General features: G+C 44.3%; 1 protein-coding gene across 1 annotated transcript; it reads left to right on the forward strand.

Annotated features, from left to right (window-relative positions):
• Positions 1-21315, forward strand: RPUSD1 (RNA pseudouridine synthase domain containing 1). Its single transcript, XM_073636436.1, has 6 exons — positions 1-64; positions 7013-7211; positions 9413-9536; positions 14078-14180; positions 14291-14392; positions 16421-21315. Exons 2-6 carry the CDS (start codon positions 7030-7032, stop codon positions 16801-16803), a joined length of 894 nt encoding a protein of 297 aa, XP_073492537.1. The 5' UTR covers positions 1-64; positions 7013-7029; the 3' UTR covers positions 16804-21315.
• Positions 21316-24487: the final 3172 nt, after the last annotated feature.

The following is a 24487-nucleotide window of genomic DNA, read 5'->3' on the forward strand; positions in this document are numbered from 1 at the left end:
CAATGCTGTTCGGTGATTGGACGGCGGCTGTGCGGCGAGCCGGAGATCGCATAAACACGGGCAGGTAGGAGGATGTGTGTGACTGGGTGCATGAAGATTGTGTACAGGGAGACCGTATGTGGAGAGATTGTATGGAGTGTGAATGAAGAGTGTGGGGGGGGGGGGGGAATCTCTGCTGTTCAGCTCTGTGATTCCTAAGGGAGGGGAGGCGAGGTCTTCTCTTAGGATGATGAAGATTAGTCCTCTTATGTCTGATAAAGATGGTTTTATTGTATATTTTGTGTTATATATCTAATTCTGTATGTATGTGTATATATATACACATACATACATACACACACACACTATCTCACACAAGTAAGTACACCCCTCACATTTTTTGTAAATATTTTATTCTATCATTTCATGTGACAACACTGAAGAAATGACACTTTGCTACAATGTAAAGTAGTGAGTGTACAGCTTGTATAACAGTGTAAATTTACTGTCCCCTCAAAATAACTCAACACACAGCTATTAATGTCTAAACTGCTGGCAACAAAAGTGAATACACCCCTAAGTGAAAATGTCCAAATTGGGCCCAATTAGCCATTTTCCCTCCCCGGTGTCATGTGACTTGTTAGTGTTACAAGGTCTCAGGTGTGAATGGGGAGCAGGTGTGGTAAATTTGGTGTTATCGCTCTCACTCTCTCATACTGGTCACTGGAAGTTCAACATGGCACCTCATGGCAAAAAACTCTTTGAGGATCTGAAAAAAAAGAATTGTTGCTCTACATAAAGATGTCCTAGGCTATAAGAAGATTGCCAAGACCCTGAAACTGAGCTGTAGCATGGTGGCCAAGACCATCCAGTGGTTTAACAGGACAGGTTCCACTCAGAACAGGCCTCGCTATGGTTGACCAAAGATGTTGAGTACACGTGCTCAGCGTCATATCCAGAGGTTGTCTTTGGGAAATAGACATATGAGTGCTGCCAGCATTGCTGCAGAGGTTGAAGGGGGGGGTCAGCCTGTCAGTGCTCAGACCATACACTGCACACTGCATCAAATTGTTCTGCATGGCTGTCGTCCCAGAAGGAAGCCTCTTCTAAAGATGATGCACAAGAAAGCCCACAAACAGTTTGCTGAAGACAAGCAGACTAAGGACATGGATTACTGGAACCATGTCCTGTGGTCTGATGAGACCAAGATAAACTTATTTGGTTCAGATGGTGTTAAGCGTGTGTGGCGGCAACCAGGTGAGGAGTACAAAGACAAGTGTGTCTTGCCTACAGTCAAGCATGGTGGTGGGAGTGTCATGGTCTGGGGCTGCTGCCGGCACTGGGGAGCTACAGTTCATTGAGGGAATCATGAATGCCAACATGTACTGTGACATACTGAAGCAGAGCATGATCCCCTCCCTGGGGAGACTGGGCCACAGGGCAGTATTCCAACATGATAACGACCCCAAACACACCTCCAAGACGACCACTGCCTTCCTAAAGAAGCTGAGAGTAAAGGTGATGGACTGGCCAAGCATGTCTCCAGACCTAAACCCTATTGAGCATCTGTGGGGCATCCTCAAATGGAAGGTGGAGGACCACAAGGTCTCCAACATCCACCAGCTCTGTGATGTCGTCATGGAGAAGTGGAAGAGGACTTCAGTGGCAACCTGTGAAGCTCTGGTGAACTCCATGCCCAAGAGGGTTAAAGTAGTGCTGGAAAATAATGGTGGCCACACAAAATATTGACATTTAGAGGTGTACTCGCTTTTGTTGCCAGTGGTTTAGACATTAATGGCTGTGTTGAGCGAAAGAACCGCTGCTCACAGGTGATACCATCAGTTGCTAATCCAAGAATGATCCTGTAGGGTGGGGTGCGTGCCCTGCCACTGCAGCAGAAACCATGGAACTGAGAACTTCAGATCGGCAGCACACCCACACACAAAGTGTAATTAATGGATTCCTTTATTGAATACTAGGGTTGTCCCGATACCACTTTTTTAAGACCGAGTACAAGTACCGATACTTTTTTTCAAGTACTCGCCGATACTTTTATTTTTAATGTCACGCGGCAGTGTTTTTTTTTGTTTTGTTTTTTTTTTTTTACAATGCTCTTTCTTTTTTTTCTTTAGGGGGCGGACGCTGTCTGTGTGTTTTTTTTTTTTTTTTTTATTTACATTTTTTTAATTTTTTTACAATAATTTTTTTTTTTTATTATTTATTGAAATACTTTGTGTTTTTTTTTTTTAATCAGCCCTGTTGGGGGGCTTTGGTGAGATGTCAGGGGTCTTAACAGACCCCTGATATCACCCCCTTGAGACAGAGAAAGAGACCGGGGATAGAGATTCCCCAGTCCCTTTCTCTGCAGCCTCAGTTGCACTGAGAATGAATGGAGAGAAGACAGCGGCTCCTCTCCATTCATAAACTGACACATCGTAATCACAGGAGATTACAATGTTTCAGTTATGTGAATGGACAGAGTCAGCTGACTCTGTCCATACAGAAAAGGAAGGAGGAGGACATGGAGGGGGACAGCGGAACGGAGGGGGCATGGAGGATGTGGTGACAGTCAGTGGTGATCGTGTGTGGGAGGAGTTACAAGCACCGATCACCGCTGTATAGATTTCACTAAAGCAGCTGAAAGCCCCTGGGGAGAAGCTTGTAACTCCCCCACGCGCCGATCACTGCTGACTCTCAAAGTATCGGGGGAAGCATCGGGAGCATTTTCCCGAGTACAAGTACTTGGGCAAATGCTCGGTATTGGTGCCGATACCGATACTAGTATCGGTATCGGGACAACTCCATTGAATATAATCAAAGCGATGGATACAGGCAGGCAGGGGAAAAGCAGATGTGTGTGCTACCGATCCAAAGTTCTCAGTTCCATTAATGGCTGTGTGTTGAGTTATTTTGAGGGGACAGCAAATTTACACTGTTATACAAGCTGTACACTCACTACTTTACATTGTAGCAAAGTGTCATTTCTTCAGTGTTGTCACATGAAAAGATATAATAAAATATTTACAAAAATGTGAGGGGTGTACTTTTTTTTTTTTTTTTTTGTGCGATACTGTGTGTATATACACACACACACCGATCAGCCATAACATTATGACCACCCAGGGCTGCTGTTAGAAATCACCTACCAAAAAAATATCAAAACAACATTTTTGCTACAGATGCTTATTAGAACAGGGGGTGGAGCGGAGCCATGCTGTGTGTGTCTATGGACATACACAGCCTGGCTTGGGAGTGAGCCCGTACATCTGTCCCCATAGGATACAGCTTGCTGTGGGGGGGTACACGCAGGAAAGTAGGAGTATACAGTGCCAGCGGGAGACTCCAGAAGAGGGAGGAGGTAAGGGCCACTCCGTGCAATACCATTGTACACAGCAGGCACGTATAACATCCTCTTTAGTTTAAAGCCCATCTCCGGGCAACAAAGAAATTTTTCCCATGCAGTGGGGCTGTGCCTGTTTTCTTTTGCCGAGGGGAGAGGAGATCTGTTTACCTGATCCTCCGATCCTTCCAGCACAAGTCCCGTCCAGCACCCCTTCGCTCCAGTGTTCTTGAGTTGTGGACTGTTCACCTCTGGACCATAGGGGAACACCGCTTTCCAGTGGATTGGCGGATTCGGCAAGTATAAGCTTTCCCCTCACTGCTAGACAAAACAAGCCGTTGACCCATGCAGTGCACGCCCAGAGTTGGGCTTTAAAAAATAATAAAACAAAAAAGGCTTCACACTCACTTTAACCACTTCAATTCCGGGCACTTTCGCCCCTTCCTGCCTGGGACAATTTTGAGCTTTCAGCGCTGTCGCAGTTTGAATGACAATTGCGCGGTCATTCAACACTGTACCCAAACTACATTTTTATAATTTTCTTCCCACAAATAGAGCTTTCTTTTGGTGATATTCAATCATCTATGAGATTTTTATTATTTTCTAAACAAATGAAAGCATAACAAAAAGTTTTCTTCGTTTCTGCCATAAAATTTTGTTTTCTCCTTCACTGACGGGCACTGATGAGTTGGCACTAATGATGAGGCATTGATATGTAGAATTGATGGGCACCGATAGGCAGTACTGATGGGCACTGACAGGTGGCACTGATGGACACTAATAGATGGCACTGATGGGCAGCACTGATGATGAGGTACTGACAGGTGTTACTGCTGGCACTGATTGGCACTGTGATGGGCACTGGCACTTTTATGGGCACTGATCAGCGTTCCTGATGGGGCACTGACTGGCAGCTGATGGGCACATCTGATGGGGGCTGTGCTGATAATCAATGTGCTGATTATCAGTACAGACCCCCCTCCGTCAGGGAGCGCCGCCGGTTGGTTCTACCTGTCAGTGTGATCTGAGGAAAGCCGTTTACCGGCACTTCCTGGTTCACGCGATGATCAGCTGTGATTGGTCACAGCCGATCACGTGGTAAGAAGCCTCTGTCAGAGGCTCCTTGCCACGATCGGAGACGCAGTGTGTCAGACTGACACACAGCACCTCTGATCGCCGCACTGCGTGCCGGCATGTTATCCTGCTGGACGTCATATGACGCCCAGTAAGGATAACACAACCACCGCCCGGCCGTCAATCTGCCATAGACCAGGTGGGAAGTGGTTAAAGTGATATTAAAGGCAATAAAAAAAAAAAATAACAGCTTACTAATGCTGGCCATACACTATACGAAAAATCGGCAGAAATTCAGTCATTTAGACAGTTGGTTCGTTTTTTCAGCCAGTTAATGGGCACAAAATCGATAATCCTTGGGACGTTTTTGAGCCGAAAAAACGAAGGACAAGTTTGGAAATTTTCTGCCGAAGGAACGATAAAATGAAAGGTTAATGTGTTTCCCGTCCGAACTGTCTGCACTAGGTATATGTAAAAAAACTAACAAAAAATGCATTCATTTATGTCCACTGAACGATTTATCGGTCATTACATGATGGCACTATCGTTTGCGATCCCGACCAAATGTTCGTTTCTCAAAAATGGGTTTGGACGATTTTTCGATTTTTTTTTTTTTTTTTTGTGTACGGCCGGTGTCTTGTCGAATACAGTCCCCTATCCAGAAGTGTTCGCCCTGTACTGCGCAGGCGCAGTACGGAGGACAAACGAGACGCCGAAAGTCTCCGAAGTTCAACAGCTGATCGTCAGCTGTACACGGCGCCTGCGCATTTATTCTTACCCTATGTCCAGGATCATTCCCTACTATCCAAGTGGACATAGAGTTAGAATAAATAGTTGCCGAGTGCAGCGAGGGCGTGCCCGAAGCGTGGCGAGCGAAGCGAGCCCACGAGGGGCCCTCTTACACAGCCATCGCTAACAGGTGCCCGAGCGCCGTGTACAGCTGATGGTCAGCTGATCAACTTCGGACATTTTCGGCATCTCCTGCTGCTCCGTACTGCGCAGGCGCTGCGCCTGCGCAGTACGGGGCGGACACTATCTTATAGGAGGACACTATATGTCAGAACACCGGAATTACTCCCTACTCATGTTATACTCACCTGCTCTGTGTAATGGTTTTGCACAGAGCAGCCCCGATCCTCCTTTTCTCGGTTCCCACGCAGGTGCTCCTCTGCTTGGGGGGGGGGGGGGCACCCAGACTCGCTCCCAAACCGCTGCTCTGCGTGTCCATTCACACACAGAGCCATGGCTCAGCCCTGTTCCCTCTCTCTTCTCATTGGATGTCATTCACAGGCTGTTGCTGTCTCAGCCAATGAGGAAGGAGAGTCTCTAGAGAGACGAGGCTCTCGTGCACATCGTTGTGGCTCAGGAAAGTATTAGGGGGGCTCCTGCACAGATACGTTTTTATTTTTATTTATTTATTTATTTATTTATGCATGAAGGTAAAAAAACCTTGAGCCTTTAGAACCACTTTAATTCCTGTATCATCAGCTCCATCTAGTGGCCAAAATGCAGTATACTTTCCTCGATGAGAAAATATACCACATTCTGGCTACTAGATGAAACTGATGATATAGGAATTAAAGTATATGTAAACCACCTTGTAAAACAACCTATTCAGTTTAAAATAGAAATGAAAGGCAAAAGATTTGTGTATACATATAAAAATATAAATATATTTTTTCACTTTTTTTTTTTTTGTTTAAGTGATCACATACCCTCTGTTCACAGCTGCATACGGATCTTAGATTGCTGGGGGATGAGAAATAGCAATACAATGATCTTTCCAGTGAATGACTGTGCAGAGATGGGGGAGGTGTCAGCACAAGCCTGATCATTGGATTAGCTCGCAGCACAGCTTAAAAACTGACCACGCTGGGCCCTCATGCCTAGAGTGATCAAGTTTTAATAGGAAAGCAGAGAGACTGGCAGGAACACCAGGGATTTCACATAAAGGAAGCAATACAAAGAGAACAGGATATTTTCTCATACAAGCACATGGTACAGCAGCCACATATCAGGAATATGAAATGCTGGGTTTACATATTCTTTAATCTCTTTAAAATAACATGGTAAAATTTAGTTCAGCTTGCGCAAATGTTTCTAACATTCGTGCAATGAATGTTTTATAAATAGAATCTTTAAAGGATAACTCTGGGGTTTATTAAAAATAATAAACACAGACACTCACCTCTATGCTGCAGCATCTAATCTGAACTGATCGCCTAGTTCTCGGACTGGATAGCAGTGACTGTCAGTCACCAGCTCTCTGCTCTACCCCTTTCAGCATTCAATGGAGCACCAGGATGGAGGAGGGCGGGAGCAGCTGGCTTTGGCTCACAGCTGTGCACTGAGGGCAGGAGCCAGCTGTCAGTCAGGCAACTGGGTGAATCTCGACAAAATGGTCGGGATTCTTCCAGAGCCTGGAGCGGCTCTGTGACATCAGCTGACAGCAGGCTATAACCCACTGTAAGCCGACTCTGGTTACAGGAGTGTAAAAGTATGAGCACTTCTGTGATCCAAAAGAGAACCTGTCCTTTTTTTCATTAGGGGAAACTACAGATTCTTCTGGAAAGCCATGTGTAAAGTCCATGTCACTCAGGAGGACCTTGTCTCTTTCAGGCAGTACTTGTTCAGTAATGGAGCCAGGCAGCATGGAGAACCTCTGTATTCTGTACCAGAGTCCGGACTTCCTGGTGGTGAACAAGCACTGGGACATTCGCATAGACAGCAAAATGTGGTACGAGAAAGTGACAGTACAGAGCCAGCTAAAGCACAGATTCCCCGAGCTGGCTGATCCCGACACCTATTATGGGTTCAGGTGAGTGACTATTAGGGCCGGTATTGACAGCCTTTGGGCTTAGGTCAATGGCACCAAAGTGTTACTAAACCTAGGGCTGGGGAAAAAAATCGATTTAAATCTTGAATCGAGTTGAGAGGTCAAATCGATTCAAAATTTAAGCGAATCGATTTTTTTTTAGATTTTTTTTTTTTTTCACTGCACCGATCCTGAGGAGCTGCGGGCAGGAGTTTTTAGGCGAGGCTTCGACCTAGTCCACGAGGCCGGACGCCGCAGACTAGGCCGAAGCCGCGGCCTCGCCTAAAAACTCCTGCACGCAGCTGCTCAGGACTGGCACGGTGTCCCAAAAAAAAAACTCTTTTCGAATCGTGAAACGAGTTTTTTTTTAAATCGCAGATTTTTTTTTTTTTTTGGGAGAAAATAGCCCAGCCCTAACTAAACCCAGGACCCTGCATTTACTATATCTCGTCTCCCACAGTACACGGAACATGGAAATGCAATTATTTTAGTAAATATAAACTGCTAAATGCCTTTTCTAATCAGCAGTATATAGCAGTCTTGTGACTTCTATCAGTGTCTGGTTAAAGCTTGTAAGAGGAGTTTTAATTCTACTCTGACTGTCCTATGAGGGCGCAGGACCCCTGACCCTCTGTCTGGACAGTTCTGATTGACCCTGTGCTGATCACATGCACTCTCCCGAGAAAAAAAGCAATACACACCAAACTGAGCACGTGCAGAGTCCCCCCAAGGCTTTGTTCTATCAGCAGATGGATTGGGAAGGATCAGAGAACACAGGATCAAACAGCCATTTTTTACACAATGCAGAGTATTAACCCCTTTAAAGAGGAAGAAGAGGAAGTGCAGTCTGTTCGCATAATTTTGTAATAAAAACATCTTTGCCATTCTGAAGCTTTCCTCCAACCACTTTGCATATTGTTTTATATATACTGTGATTCTGAACTTGCCAAATATGCTGCAGAAATCTCCCTGCACTAAGTCCGGCTGCAGCCATTTTAACTGTTGTCAGCTGAAGCTGCTGCCTGTTCACTTCCTGAATTTCCACAGAGGCACACCTCCAGCTCTGCAGCTCTCATTGGTTGGCCCTCTTATGACTCATCCACCCCCCCTCCCTTCCTGGCAAAGAGAGAGCTGTGCATGATGTCATAAGCCTAGGCTTTTTACTAGACAAGAAACAGGAAGTGGGCTGTATAAGGTATTTACTGGCAGAAACAAAAATGTTTTAGTATCCAAAGTTAAAACAACAAGGGCAGGAGATTTAATAGATGAAAAGTTGAAAAAAAATGACTTTAAGCCCCACCCCCTCACATTCTTGTTGGCCCATCACTACATTGTGCTGCCTCACCGTCCAATAGGAATGCACGATAGGCAGCAAGTGCTGACCAACCTGCGGCACTATCAGGAACTGCTGAAACACATGATATATATTGGTGCACACGATGACATGAGAGCAGTACTTGTAGGACCATTATTCACAGTTAACTCTAAACTAATGACCTAAAGGGCTTCTCCAGAATGGCCGATTAACAGTTTTGGGTACCGGAGTTTTTTTGTTTTGTTTTTTTAAAGCTGTGATCCCATTAAGGAGTTTCACGCTCTCTATTTTGTTATTATTTACTGTTATCATTTAAAGTGAAAGAAAATCCACAAATTTGAGTTGTCACCAGAATAGGAATAGAGGTGAAATCTTCCAATGGGGACACTGATTCTTATGACAAAACCAGGGATTCCCTGGAGGGATTTAATTTTGCTTCCTGTTGTGGCTATGGGACAGGAAGTAAAGATAGATCTCAACAATGGGATACAAATGACTAAAGAAACCCTGCCATGGGTTATAATCCACCGTTATACAGTATATTTTGTTTATGTGCACTAAAAGTAATTTTATGGTATTTATTTTTGTCTGAAGATATGCATTTGTTAAACCATTGTGCTTACGTACTATGACCTAAAGATATCGGACTACCACTAATTTCTTCTCCAGGGTCTCTGCTTTAAGCTTTTGAAAATTTGGCGGTTTTCAGGAGTAAAAGGTGCAAAAGAAACTCCCAAAAAATAAATATGGGCATGGCAGTGAAAGGGTTAATGTCTGTGGAATCAAAGCAAGGTCAGATATAAATGAACTTGCAGGCAGTGTGTGTTGTAGGTTTGCACTGTTACAGCTTGTTTGCTTTTCATCCTTGTATCATCTCTCCAACTCTCAGGTTCTGCCATCAGCTGGACTTCTCTACTAGCGGGGCTTTGTGCGTCGCCCTTAGCAAAGAAGCGGCAGGACGCGCGTATAAGTGTTTTAAGGAGCGCACAGTCACCAAGGCTTACCTGGCACTGGCAAGTACAAAACTTGACCTCTATACAAACCTCAGGCAACGACTAATGCCCTGTACACACGATAGGATTTTCCGATGAAAAATGTGTGATAGGACCTTGTTGTCGGAAATTCCGACCGTGTGTAGGCTCCATCACACATTTTTCCATAGGAATTTCCGACACACAAAGTTTGAGAGCTTGCTATAAAAGTTTCCGACAACAAAATCCGTTGTCTGAAATTCCGATCGTGTGTACACAAATCCGACACACAAAGTGCCACGCATGCTCAGAATAAATTAAAAGAGGAAAGCTATTGGCTACTGCCCCGTTTATAGTCTCGACGTACGTGTTTTACGTCATTGCGTTCAGAACGATCGAATTTTCCGACAACTTTGTGTGACCGTGTGTATGCAAGACAAGTTTGAGCCAACATCCGTCGGAAAAAATCCATGGATTTTGTTGTCGGAATGTCTGATCAATGTCCGACCGTGTGTACAGGGCATACTTCCATAGTTCAAATACACATGATTCTCTCCCCAAGCTCGCTGTCACAATTAAAAAAAAAACAAAAAACGCAGGACTCCACCCACCCAGCCGCATCATTCAATTAATAAATTAACTACAAGTACTGACAGCCTTTGCAGCTGTAGGCTTGTAGTTCTGAGTGAATTACCAGGACACTGCTGAGCGCTGTGGCCGTTCATTGTTTCTTCCTGTCAGTGTGTAACTGCCTGCTCATACGAGGTACAAGGAGACGACTTACACTGACAGTCTGCAGGAGTCCTGCGTTGCACCCGCGATCTGCAGGTCATGGCTGCAATGCTTTGCAGGCTCCGAATAAAAAAAAAAAAAAATTGCTGTGATTTGCTGTTGGATGATTTGTAGCAAATCCTGCTGGTTTTTTGATAACTAGTGACAGCGCAGTCACTGTGCTGGGAACACACAGTGAGCGCACTCTCTGAACAGAAAGGTTGGGACATATATCTGCGGCATGTGGGTGTTAAGGTCCACATTAGGTGGTTGGCAAAAGGTTTTAAGAGGCGTTCCACCCCCCCCCCCCCCACCACCAAAAAAATAAAAGTCAGCAGCTACACATACTGTAGCTGCTGACCTTTACTATTAGGGCACTTACCTGTCCAGGGAGCCCACGATGTCGGCTCTCTGGTGCTGCTGTTGCCATTCGTGATAAGGAAAACCTGCTGGCTCCCCACTGCGCATGCGCGAAGCGCGCTGTGTGTGCTAACTGGCCCGGCGGTGGCGGAAGGAGGAGGGGGCCGAGGGCGCTGTGGCAGTGGGTGACGGTTACCTGTCAAAAACGGGTAATCCCCCCGAAAGGTACCAACCAGAGGGGGGAGGAGGAGGCAGATAAGCGGAGCTTCCATATTTGGGTGGAACTCCTCTTTAATGAAAGCTGCAAATTTAACCACTTGCTTACCGGACACTTTCACCCTCTTCCTGCCCAGGCCAATATTCAGCTTTCAACGCTGTCACACTTAGAATGATAATTGCGCGGTCATGAAACACTGTACCCAAACTAACGGTTTTTTTTTGTTTGTTTTTTTTACACAAATAGAGCTTTCTTTTGGTGGTATCTAAACACTACTGGGTTTTTTATTTTTTGCTAAATAAATGAAAAAAGACCGAAAATTTTTAAAAACAAAACGTTTTCATAGTTTGTTATAAAATTTGTCAGACAGGTAATTTTTCTCTTTCACTGATGAGGCTGCACTGAAAGGCGGCAATGATGAGCAATGATTGGCAGCACAAATGGGCCAAGATTGGCAGCACTGGTGGGACTAAGTGCCCTGATTATCAGTGTAGATGTCCCTTTTAGAGAAGCTGGTTATCGGCTCTCTTCTCCTTTCCTTGCGCTGTCAGCTTGAGGAAAGGAATGGCGATAACCGGCATCTGTTGACATTCAGCTGTGATTGGGCAGTATTTTTTGCTAGAACATTACTTATAAACCCAAAACATTATAAATAATTTTTTTTTTTTTTAGCAGAGACCGTAGAGAATAAAATTTTGGTTGTTGCAATATTTTATGTCACACTGTATTTGCGCAGCGGCCTTTCAAATGCAATTTATTTGGACAAAAAATACACTTTTTGTGAATTAAAACAAAAACTAAACGGTAAAGTTAGCCCAAATTTTTTTTGTATAATATGAAAGATGATGTTACGCCATGAGAATCGTGATCTTTATTCTAAGCAAAAAAATATTGATTCTCATTTTGGCCAGAATTGTGCAGCTCTAGTGTAGGTGCTTTTACTAGGGGAAAACATGGATCCATGTCCCTGCAGGATCCATGCCTTCCCTGACAGAACAGCAATCTGCCTTGTTTACAAGACTGCTGTTCTGCCTCTGTACCGCATAATCGGCGGGTGCCGGTGGACATCGAGTCCGTGGTACCCACCCATCAGCTCCTAGCTGTGAATAATCACAGTGGGAGTGAGCCACCAGCGACGTGCATTTAGGCCTGCTACCCGGAAGTGCGGGATCACGTGTATATACATATGTGATCCTGTGCACAGCGGCCACCCTGTAGGAGTAAAACAGCTAAAGGGCGGTGGATATGTGGTTAAAAGCTAACTTCACCTTTTAGAAATAAATGCACATATTTTTGCAGAAAAAAAATGTGCATTTGTTATTTTTTCCTACAGGAGCCTGCAAAGCATTGCACCCGCAATCAGTGGATCATGGGTGCAATGTCGGGCGTCTGCAGACTCGCCTTCCAGCTCTCTGCCCTTTACCCGTTTTGCGATTTCAGTAAGAGAGCTGCAGGAAGAATGAATGGACTAGGAACACGCTGATCAGCCTGCTTGTAGTCCATTGAGAACTAGCTGTCTGCTGGTGTGGAAGATGGGACTTGTAGTTTCTTCATCCACTGATCCCTGTGAATGAATGACGTGACTGTGCAGGTGGAGCTCTGCACAGCCGCACCAATTTTAAATGTGACAGCAGAGAGGAAGCCCCACCTTATTGTCACGGAGGGGGGGATCAGGGAGTGGATGGGTAACATTTTCTAAAGTTGAACTTCTTCTTTAACATGTTAAAGAGGAACTGCAGTCTGCTCACATAATTTGATAATAAAAACATCGTTGCCATTCTGAAGCTTCCCTCCAACCACTTTGCATATTATTTTATATATACTGTGATTCTGTACTTGCCAAATATGCTGAAGAAATCTCCCTCCACTGAGTCTAACTGCAACCATTTTAACTCTGCAGCTCTCATTGGCCCTCTTATGACTCACCCGTCCCCGTTACCCCCCCCCCCCCGCCTGGCAAACTCTCACAAGTGAGAAATCTGTGCATGATGTCGTAAGCCTAGGCTAATGACCAGACAAGAAACAGGAAGTGGGCTGTATAAGGTGTTTACTGGCAGAAAAAAAATGTTTTACTATGCAAAGTTAAAACAACAAGGGCAGAAGATTTAATAGATAGAGAAGAGGAAAAAATTACTGAAGTTCTGCTTTAACCACTTCCCGGACCAGCCACCGCAGTTTCACTGCGGCAGGTTGGCTCGGCTGGGCAAAACGACGTTACCTTACATTGCTTCGCCTTCTGGCCACTAGGGAAGTGCGCGTGCCCGCATTGTTTGCCTTGGGCTGATGTGAGTGCCCGGCTGGGGCGCGATGACCGCCGGGCACCTGCGATCACTAGTGACAGAACGAGATCCCGGTTCTCTCAGGGGAGAGGAGACAGATTGTGTGTTCATACTAAGTATGAACACCGATCTTTCTCTCCTCCTAGACAGTCCCATCCCCCTACAGTTAGAGCCCACCCAGGAAACGCACTTAACCCCTTGATCACCCCCTAGTATTAACCCCTTCCCTGGCAGTGACATTTATACAGTAATCGGTACATTTTTATAGCGCTGATCACTGTATAATTGTCAATGATCTCAAAAATGTGTCAAAAGTGTCCAATTTGTCCGCCGCAATATCGCAGTCCCGATAAAAATCGCAGATCATCACCATTACTAGTAAAAAAAAATAATAATAATAAAAATGCCATAAATCAATCCTCTATTTTGTAGACGCTATAACTTTTGCGCAAACCAATCAATATACGCTTATTGCGATTTTATTATTTTTTTTTATTTATTTTTTTTTTTTTTTTACCAAAAATATGTAGAAGAATACATATCGGCCTAAAATGAGGAAAAAAATTCATTTAAAAAAAAAAAAATGTGGGATATTTATTATAGCAAAAAGTAACATTTTTTTCAAAATTGTCGCTCTATTTTTGTTTATAGCGCAAAAAATAAAAACCACAGAGGTGATCAGATACCACCAAAAGAAAGCTCTATTTGTGGGAAAAAAAGGACGTCAATTTTGTTTGGGTACAACCTTGCACGACCGCGCAATTGTCAGTTAAATCGACACAGTGTCGAATTGCAAAAAAATGGCCTGGTCATTGAGCAGCCAAATCTTCAAATCTTCCGGGGCTGAAGTGGTTAAAGCTTATATGAGATTTTAGTAATGGGATTTTCATGATAGTTGCATTCACTTGTGTCCTGTTGAAGCTTTCTGTACTGATACTTGTGACTTCCCCACACAGGTCCGAGGCAGTGTTACACAGAGCTGCATGACCATCACACTGGCCATTGGTAAGAACACACAAGAGGGACTCACACACATGATGTGTGTGGAAGGTACTGAAGGTGAGGTTTAATATAAAAAAAAAAAAAATTATTATTTTGCATTTCGCAGTTTTTTTTTCAGACGTGCACTAACATTTGCACTGCACACTCTTGTTTGTTTCTTTCTGCAGGGTGTGAGAATGAAAAGCCTTGTCAGACTTATCTGACCGTCCTACAGCATGGATTATACAAGGGAGAACCCGTCACCAAAGTTTTGTTACAGCCATTGACTGGTATGCAGGGTCGGGCAATTGTACTTGAGGTTGATCTGTTTAGTCATAGAGGAGAAATTCTCCAAGCTCGAAGCTCTAAAACGCTCAGTATCCAAAATCCCATGTATTTTATACTGTATGAGTGCTCAGGCACCTGTAGGTGAATGCTTGACACTCCAAAAGCTACACAAGCTGCTTTTGAGACAGATCTGGGTGTTTTGGAACGCCTGATAAATCAACTGTTTTTTTAAGCTTTTCTTCAGTTATATACCAGGCGTTTTTTAGCCTGTAAGAACTGGTCTTCTCCCCCCTAGTGCATTCCAGTTGCTAAAACAAAAACACCTCAAGCTTGAATGTACATGTAAGATGCTTAAAATACACTTCTAAAATGCTTGTACAGTGGGGAAAATAATCATTTGATCCCCTGCAGATTTTGTAAGTTTTCCCATTTACAAAGAAATGAAGGGTCTATCATTTTTATCATAGGTGTATTTTAAAGGATAGAAACAGAATATCAACCAAAAATGCAGAAGAAAAAAACACACGATACAAATGTTCTAAATTGAGTTGCAGTTCAGTGAGTAAAATAAGTATTTGTTCCCCTACCAACCAACAATAATTCTGGCTCCTACAGTATGTGCTCACGTGGTACACAGATTAGTCCTATCAATTTAAGAAGGTGCTCCTAACGACAACTCGTTAAGTGTATAAAAGATACCTGTCCACAGAATCTCTTTCTTCCATTCAAACCACCATTATGGGCAAGACCAAAGAGCTGTTAAAAGATTGTAGACCTGTTCAAGCCTGGAATGGGCTACAAGACCATCAGTAAGACGCTTTGGTGAGAAGGAGACAACTGCTGGAGCAATTATTCACAAATGGAAGAAATACAAAGTAACTATGGATAGCTCTCGGTCTGGATCTCCATGCAAATTTCACATTATGGGGAAAGGATGACCATGAGAAAAGAGAGGGCTTAGCCCAGAACTACACAGGAGGAGCTTGTGAATGATCTCAAGGCAGTTGGGACCACAGTCACCAAACAAAACATGTATAGTGTTGGTGGGTTATATCCTCCATAAACCTTTTGCTATTTTACATTGTGACCATGGACGTTTTGCTACCAATAATTCTGACCAGCAGACAGATTGGGGATCATGTGTGCTGCTGCTGTGTAGATCAGTAGCCACAGATTAGGAAGGTCAGCAATGCTATGTACCTCTGCAGCATACTGCTACCTCCTTAGTTCATTCAGACACTTACAGGCATATTCATGAATGTGACTTTCATCTAACAATTGCTAGTGATGAATCAATTACTGTCATTTAAAACACATGCACCTGGAAGATTCACCTGCAGAAAATGTTTGTTGCATGTCAAAATCATTGCTTTATAAATATCCCCCACAGTGTTGGTAGAGAAATTGTCACCCTTAAAGTGGCTGTAAAGCCTAAATATTTTTTACCTTAATGCATTCCTTGTTTAGGTGTCAGCATCCCCCCTTAACCCCCCCTTTACGTACACGAGCCCTATTTCGATCCAGCGCCATGCATGTCTGCAGCTCTTCTCTCCCCTCTCTTCCAGGTCTCGCTGGCTTTGCTGAGGCATTGGGAGCCATTGGCTCCCAGTGCTGTCAATCAAAGCCAGTGACGAGAGGGCAGGGCCGAGTCCCCCTGTCTGTGTCAATGGACGCATCAGCGGGGATCGGGTGCGAGGACGCACGAGTGCCCCCATGGGAAGCGGCTTCCCATGGGGGCACTGGACGGAGGGGAGGGGCCAGGAGCGTTGGCAAGTGACCCAAAAAGTGGAGGTTCCCGGCCGCTCTGTGCAATTCAGTTGCACAAAGCAGGTAAGTATAGACATATTTGTTGTGTTTTTTTTTTATTTTTATTTTTTTTTATTTACCTTTAGAATCACTTTAACCTGTGAAAACCATTAGAGTTTTGGTCACAGAATGACACAAGATTGATGAAGATAAAACCCCTTCTTCTTTTTTTATGCTACCCTTGTGAGCATTCGAATAATACCTTTATTTTTATATCTCCATAGGCCGAACGCACCAGCTTAGAGTCCACTGCAGTGCCCTGGGCTATCCCATTGTGGGAGACTTTACCTATAGCTTTAAGAAGGACACTGACCCATATAGGATGATGCTGCATGCCTACTACCTACGTATACCCACCGACCACGAGCTTATCGAAGTCACAGCACCTGATCCCTTTCAGCCAGAAATGGACCCCAACTGGACACCGACAGAAACTATGACGAGCCTGAGTGAAGCCATGGCTAACCTTATCAACAAGGCCTTCTCTATGGAGGGTCCTGAACCAGAAGGCAAGGCTGAGCCACTGAAGACAGTGGAGAAAAAGAGGGAGACAGAGGAGGAGAGAGCTGTGTGCCAACAGTGGCTGGCGGAGTGGCCTGGGGAATAACCTGTTATAATCAAGTTGTTTTTTTTGCATTGTAGCCAATGCCACAAGGTACAAAACCGTGCCGAGCACACCAGACTACATCTTCCGTTTTTAGTTCCGGAAATGAAGCCGTAACATCTTAGCAATAGTTTATTCACCTCTGGTTCAGCCAGTCACAGCTGCAGGACCACAGTGCACTGCTCGATGGCATCTTTGGTGTCACAGATGCTCACCAGCAATACTCCATTTACTGCTGCTAGAGTATTTTTAATGCTTTTTACCAAGCCCCGGGTGACATAGCATAGGAGGACATCACAGTCAGGGGTCATTTATTTTAGACACCCTCTTAAATTTGTTGTTGGGACTGGGGTTGCTTTTATGTTGTAAATTTTAAAATCCTGCTCCACCTAACCAAAGGGGAAGGATATGTTTTATGGACCGTGCCAGTGGCACTTCAATGGTGGAGGGTATGGAGTTTCAGTGATGGCAATGGTTTTCACTGAATACATAGGCTGCCTCTGCAGTAATGTCACCAGTTTCTAGTAAATTTAAAGATTGCCTTCTTTGCTGGTCTCCAATGGATCCTTCGGCTGTCTTCCCAATGATGTCACTGGTGTGCAGTAAATTTGTAGGGCGTTTCTGACTCTTCAATTATGTCACTGCATTTAATTCAATTCATAGGCTGCCTCTGCTGTGATTTCATTTATTTTCAATGAATTCCTAGGCTGCCTTTATAGTGACATCATTGGTTTCCAGTGAATTCATAAGCTGCCTCTGCAGTGATGTCACTGGTTTTCAATTAATTCAAAGGCTGCTTTTATGCAATGATGTCACTCATTTTTATGAGTTCATCAGTTACCATCTTAGTGATATCATAGGTTTCTAGTGCATTCATAGGCTGCCTCTGCAGTGATGTCATAGGTTTCCAGTGAATTTGTAGGCTGCTTGGTGATGTCACTACGTTGGCTGATTTTACAGCTTTCTCAGTAATGTCACTACTTCCTGGTGAATTGATAGGTTGTGTTCTTGGTGAGATCACTATCTACTGATTTGAAGGGCTGCTTTTTTTTTTTATTTATTTATTGATACTGCATAACAAAATGGCCGCCTTCTTTGGGTGTGCCTAGGAAGATAATAAAGCCATATTTATTAATAGTCTGTCCTCTCGATAAGGTTGTTTCACCTTGTGTCTGTTCACAAGCTAGAAATTTACAGTGTAGATGTAGAGCAGAACATTTTTAACCTTTTTTTCCCCTAATGTATGAATTTTTATGCTGCTCAGACTCCATCATGGCCCCATTTTGTTGGCGGTTACCGGAGTCAAAACTTGTGGAAACAGTAAATTGGAACATCCACCTCTTTTAAAAACGTCTCCTAAGCCAGGTCTGGGATAGCCAGACTCTGGATCATCGTTATGTTTGGCCTCAATTATCAATGTATCAGAGGAAAGAATCACCTTTTGTGTTGACCAGTGGACCCAATCAGATTCTCTCCCACGATGCAATGGGAAAAGGGGAATAATTGCTATACAGAATACTGATTCATTATTTCCCTCCTTATAAAAAAGTCAGTCGATTTTGATGATGCTTCGAAATAACAAGTGACTGGTACAAATTTAGTAGATGGCTTAAAAGAATGAGGCATTTGGTCTGTACATGTTTAGTGAATTGCTCCTCCCGTGTGCACCTTTTTACTGATTATAAATTAATGAACTGCTCGCTACTTTTAAAATGGAACAAAGAGCTAACTACATGGTTGTAATGCATGTGTGTTTATGGTTTTACATGATACATAGTCATTTTGGGCAGCCATTCTTGTGATACACACACTGTTAATTAGTTAAATTTGCTCTGCTAATTCCTGGTTTACCGCCACTGACCTGGATCCGCTTCCTGTTCACTGGACACTGATGATGCTGATTCGCTGTCCAATGAGAAGTAAAATAGGAAACTCAGTTGCTGAAACAGTAAAGATAAATTGCTAAAAGAGGAAAATTACAATGGTTCTGGGTAGAGAAAAGGTGCACTGAAATTTCAGCCGCTGAAAATGTTGTTATCGGCACTTTGCCGATAGGAGAAAAAGGTGCTGATAATGGCACCGAAAACGCACATGAGTTTGCCACAATTTTACCACAATTTTACTGTACTTATGGTATGTTTTTCATACATCGTGTGACTCAAAAAACACATCAAAAACTTGGCGCGGGTGCGTTCTTGCTGCATTTTGAATGCATTTCAATAGGGAGGTGCGTTTTTGGTGCAGTTTTTTTTTTTAAATTCCATTTTATTAATGGCTAATGTACAATACAAAATTGTTAACCAGAATATCGATGACCATAGCCAATAGCATTACTCGTATAAGGCATAACGGATATGTCAATGTTACAGCTGGTCATCTCATGTATATAGACAAAGAAATATAACAACTGAATGTGAAACCGATCAGTATCACTGAAAAATAATAGGTTACAATAAAACAGCACAAAACAAAGGCATCAAAATTTACACATCCAAATTCCGGCTATGGCTTATCAACCTGTGATTCTGCAACGAAAAGCTGACCCAGTATGCCGAAAACCCATACTTAATCTTGCCAAGATAAGAGGTTAATCTAGACTTGTCTTAGAGTGTGTACTTAAAAGATTTGGAAAGTATGGTAATGGGAAACTCACTGTCTTCTGGTCCCGGTTCAAGCATCGGGAGGACAGTAACGCTTTATTAATTCAAACCAATTCGTGGATCAGAGAAATCCGCAGTAAAAGGCTTATCCAGTCCAGAAGAAAAAGCAGGGTAAGGAAAACAGGAGTGAGGAGAGAAACAGACAAAAATAATAGAAGGAAGGGGGAATGGGGAAGCATAGGGAGTTAGGGGATTGCCCTCCAGTGAGCAGGCACTTCTAGCCATTCCCTAGCCAAGAAGCAACTAACTGGTAGCTTATCCGCCGGTATAGGTTGGGCTATAGTTTGTATGTATTCGTCGGTACAGGTGAAGTATTTCTCCATGGCCTCCAATGCTCCCTGAAGACCTCCTCATTATTATTCAGGGTGGCAATTAATTCCTCCATACGTAGGATATCATTAACTTTGGCGTACCACAGGACCTTAGTCAGGGGCTGTGACTGCCGCCAGAGTGCAGGAATGCAAGCTCTGGCTGCATTCACCAAATGGATAGTGAGAGTTTTTTTGTATTTCCGGAAGGGTATCCCCGTCAAGTCTAAGAGACACACCTTAGGTTTGCCACTTAAATCAACTGATGTTCAGATGTTTCACCATACCTGTCACATCTGCCCAGAATGACACCAGGAGGGGGCGCTGCCAGAATATATAAGTCATCGTATCTAACTCTTGATTGCAGCGCCAGCATATTTCCGAGACATTGCTATCCGTTTTGTGCAGCAAGAACGGTACACGGTACCATCTCAAAAGAATTTTGTATCCCACTTCTTGATACTGGTTAGCAAGGGAAGACTTGTGGGCCAAGATAAAAATCTCGGGTGATTGCGCAGGTGAAAACTGAATCCCTAAATCCTTTTCCCATTGTGGTATGAACGATGGGAGTGTGCCATCTGAAGGCGACGCCATTTATCCATAGAGCAAGGAAAGGGTGTGTCTGGTCAGCTCCCCATTCCTGCAAATCAACTCAAATGGGGTAAGAGCTTTGGGTGTGTAATGGGATCTCTGAAAGGTCTGTAAAAATTGTCTAAGTTGGGCGGTACTCCAGTAGTCCAGGGGGGGTTCCGAAATCCTGAGAAGATCGGCCTGGGAAGGAAATCCTCCCTGAGGCCAAAAGTCAAGGAGACAGATCTTCCCCTGATGGCTTAAATTACGCAGGTGTCTATTGGTGAACACCTGGTGTGAAGTCAGGGTTACCAAAGATTGGCGTCAAAGACGAGGGCAGCGGGGAAAGATCCATTTATGGAAAACTGATCTCGCTATCCGTAGAGAGGCACCAATGAAAGGGTGATTCTGCAAAGCCTCAGGAAATTGAGATATCAGCCAAGGAGAAGATCGGAGAGGAATGGAGGCATCCTCCTTCTCCATGGAAACCCACTGCTTAGAGCCCTCATTGCAATTCCAATCCACCACCCTCGAGAGGTGTACTGCTCTGTGTAGTATCTAAAGACATCAGGAAGGCTTATACCCACACTCCATTTAGAGAGGGAGAGTATTGATAAACTCAATCTCGGTGGTTTGTGGAACCAGATAAACTCCCTGAATAGGGAACATACTTGTTTTAAAAATGCTATAGGGACTACAATCGGCAAGAAACACGAAAAAAGTACTCTTGCGCACTGGTGTGTTAGCTAAAGAGATTCAAGAGGGGCTATGGGCTTCGGCTTTGCTGCTCTCGAAGGATGGGATTATCCTAATAGTGAAAAACAAAGAAAGAAACAAGAGAGCGCACCAGCCTAGCGCATTATCCTTGGCAAATTTTAATAAATTAAAAACAAGGTAAAAAGCTACTCACAAAAGTCGCAGGTAAAATAGCATATCAAACGCACAAAGGCAATAGTTCCAGTGGTAGGCAGCTATCCAGGTCCCAGGAGGGAGGCACACGGACCGCCGCTGGCTGTCCAGGGACCTGGATAGCTGCCTACCACTGGAACTATTGCCTTTGTGCGTTTGATATGCTATTTTACCTGCGACTTTTGTGAGTAGCTTTTTACCTTGTTTTTAATCTACAATCGGCAAGGCCTGCAACACGTACAAGATCCGCGGGAGGACCGTCATTTTCAAAGAGTTGCAGCGCCCGAACCACGTCGGGGACAGGGAGTGCCATTGTTTGAGATCCAGCTTGAGTTTGCTGAGTAATGGGGCGAAGTTCATGGAGTAAAGGTCCCCAATGTCGGAGGTAACATGTATCCCCAGATACTTAATCGATTTGTCTGCCCATTGAAAGGGGAAATGGGTACGTATAGATTGCAATTCCGAGTGAGAAAGTGTAATGTTAAGAGCTGCCAATTTTGACAGAATAACTATTCAATTGGATAGGGCACCGTATGAGCGTAGAGCCTGAAGAATTTTTGGCAGGGATATACGGGGATTAGATACGAAGGATATTAAATCGTCCGCAAAAGTCGCTATGTTATGATGACCCGCAGGCTTCTGGAGACCAGAAATATTTGGGTCGGTCCGAACAGTACGGCGAAAAGGCTTCAGCATTAATATAAAAAACAGGGGAGAAAGGGCAGCCCTGTCTCGTCCCGTTCGAGATGGAAAAGTACTCGGAGTGCAGTTCGTTTACCCGTACAGATGCCGATGGTGTAGAGTAGAGGGACAGGATCCAGCTTGTGAAATGGGAGCCTATACCGATATGGGACAGGGTGGCCTGCATCAAATGCCAAGCCACCCTGTCGAAGGCCTTTTCCACATCCGTTGGTAATAAGAGCAAGGGACGCTTTGAGGAATGAGCGGCCTGGATGATATTGAGGACCCGAGTGGTGTTGTCCCTGGCCTCCCGTGAGGGGACAAAGCCCACTTGATCTACATGGATCAGCTGAGGGATATAGGGGAGAAGTCTATTGGCCAAGATTTTAGAGAATAATTTCAGATCGACATTCAGTAGCGCAGTAGGCCTATAGTTCCCACACTGGGAATGATCTTTGCCGTCTTTGTGAATCGGGGAAAGGTATGCCCACAGGGAATCGGGTCGAGCCCGCTTCCACCAGTGAGTTGTACGCTGTCAGGAATTGGGGAATTAATCTATCTGAGAAAGTACTATAATAAGCCAGCGAAAAGCTGTCGGGGCAAGGGGCCTAGTGGGGTTTTGTTTGGGCGATGGCAGACCCCACCTCCTCCTCTGTGATCAATGATTCCAATGTCTCACTGGCATCACTTGGTAGAGAGGGCATACCTGAGGCACGAATGTACTCTAGCGCCTCTGTTATACTGTCTCCTGAGGTCCCCGTGGCCTGAGTGGGATTAAAGGTATAAAGATCATGGTAGAATTCCGAGAACTCCTTGGCAATATCCTGGGAAGTGTGTACTCTATCCCCCTGTTTGGAAGTTATAGAAGAGGTGAAAGTGCGTTTCCTCGGGCCGCGTAAAGCTTTTGCCAACATAGAGCCTGGTTTGCTAGAATATTCGTATAGGGAACGTTTTTGCCCAAGCTTTGGGTTGTTTTATGAAATAGAAAATCGTTCAGCTCTTGCCTGGCCTGCGAAAGAGTCTGGTAATGAGCTAATGCCAGGGATTTTTTGTGCTTTAGCTCGAGGGAATGCACTCATGCAATAAGGTCATCTAATTGTTTGGCCCTTTCCTTCTTCCGTTGAGAACCCATCTAAATTAGAACACCCCCCCCCCCCCTGCACTACACACTTATGGGGTTCTGCATGGATTTGGCGTTTTCCGAAAAGTAAGTGGCTAGTGAACAATCTATTTCCTTGCGGACCTCAGGCAGTTGTAATAGGGATTCATTTAGGCTCCAGGTAAGGGAACGCGACTGAGAAATTTCCAGCTCAAGTGTCACATGGACAGGGGCATGGTCCGAGAAGGCAATTATGTCGATCTGGGAGGACGTGACAAGAGATAGATCTCTGTGTTGAATAAGAAAGAAATCAATCCTGGTATGGGAGTGATGCATTGGAGAGGAAAAGGTGTAATCTCTCTCCCCCGGGTGCATCAACCTCCAGGGGTCTACCAAATTGAGGAGTTGAAATACCATTCTCAGTTTTTTCAGGTACGCAGAAGATTAATGGGAGGCTGCATAGAGACCACTGTTTCCACACAGAGTAAAGCAAGAGTCCCACTCTGCAGCTTATGGCAGAGTATAGGCTTTTCCACTCTGGTTGTGGCTAATTTTTAAAGAAAAGAAACTGTAAGACATTGAAAACCTTTTGGGTTTGATGCACCAGCAATGTATTTAGCTTATTTAAACTGAAAGTTCAAATGGGCTTTAAGAAACCATTTGCATGGGCGCTGAGGCCCATACACCATGAATCGGGCATTTGTTTTTGTGGATTGGGCCCCCAGGTGCTACTTGAAGGCAGCCCATATAAGTCTGTGGGGATGCAGCAGCTGGTGGACACACCCTGCTCATCCTAATTTGACAGGGGTGTGGGTGAGTGGCCCCAAATGCACTCTGCCTGTGTTAGAGCTGATCACCTACACACCTGTCAAATTAAGATGAGCAGATTTCTCTGTACAGCTGTTGCGTCCCTATAGACTTACATGAGCTGCATGCATGTAGCACCTGGGGGGCTCCAGCTGCATAAATTAAATGGCCAATTCACAGTGTGCCAGCCTTACCGCCCGTGAGGTCTAATACATATCTGTTTCGCAGCCTACACTGCTGATCTTCACTCTCTTCGAGAGTCAAGTTTGCTGAAGAATTTCTGGCACCAACACTTCTGGGACTGTTGGGTGCCTGGTTCCTCTCTGCGCTCTGTAGCTTTATTCACTGGCCCCCATGTCACTACAACAGACAAGGACCAGAGCACAGCCCTCAGTGGGGGACCAGACATTTGATGCATCTGGAGGTGTGTTGGATGCTGAACATTCTTCATCCACTGTAGCTTTTTAAGAGAATAGAGATTGGTGTGTAAGCAGCAGGACAAGTAAGTATTAACAATTTTCTTTAAAGTAAAACTTGTTTTAATACAGAGTTGCTTTAAAGCTGAAATCCAGCCATTTTTTTTTGTTTAGTTCTAAATACAGTGAGGAAGGGTCTAATGCTGTCTGTGATCCTGTTGGAAAGAACTTCCTTTG

Source organism: Aquarana catesbeiana, linkage group LG06 (assembly GCF_042186555.1).
Source record: "Aquarana catesbeiana isolate 2022-GZ linkage group LG06, ASM4218655v1, whole genome shotgun sequence".
NCBI lineage: Eukaryota > Metazoa > Chordata > Amphibia > Anura > Ranidae > Aquarana > Aquarana catesbeiana.

Coding starts and splice junctions, on each gene's coding strand:
- RPUSD1 (XM_073636436.1), top strand. CDS start 7,030: ATGGAGCCAGGCAGCATGGAGAACCTCTGTATTCTGTACCAGAGTCCG. Junction 14,181..14,290: donor GTGTGTGGAAGGTACTGAAG/GTGAGGTTTAAT, acceptor TTCTTTCTGCAG/GGTGTGAGAATGAAAAGCCT. Junction 14,393..16,420: donor TTTGTTACAGCCATTGACTG/GTATGCAGGGTC, acceptor ATATCTCCATAG/GCCGAACGCACCAGCTTAGA.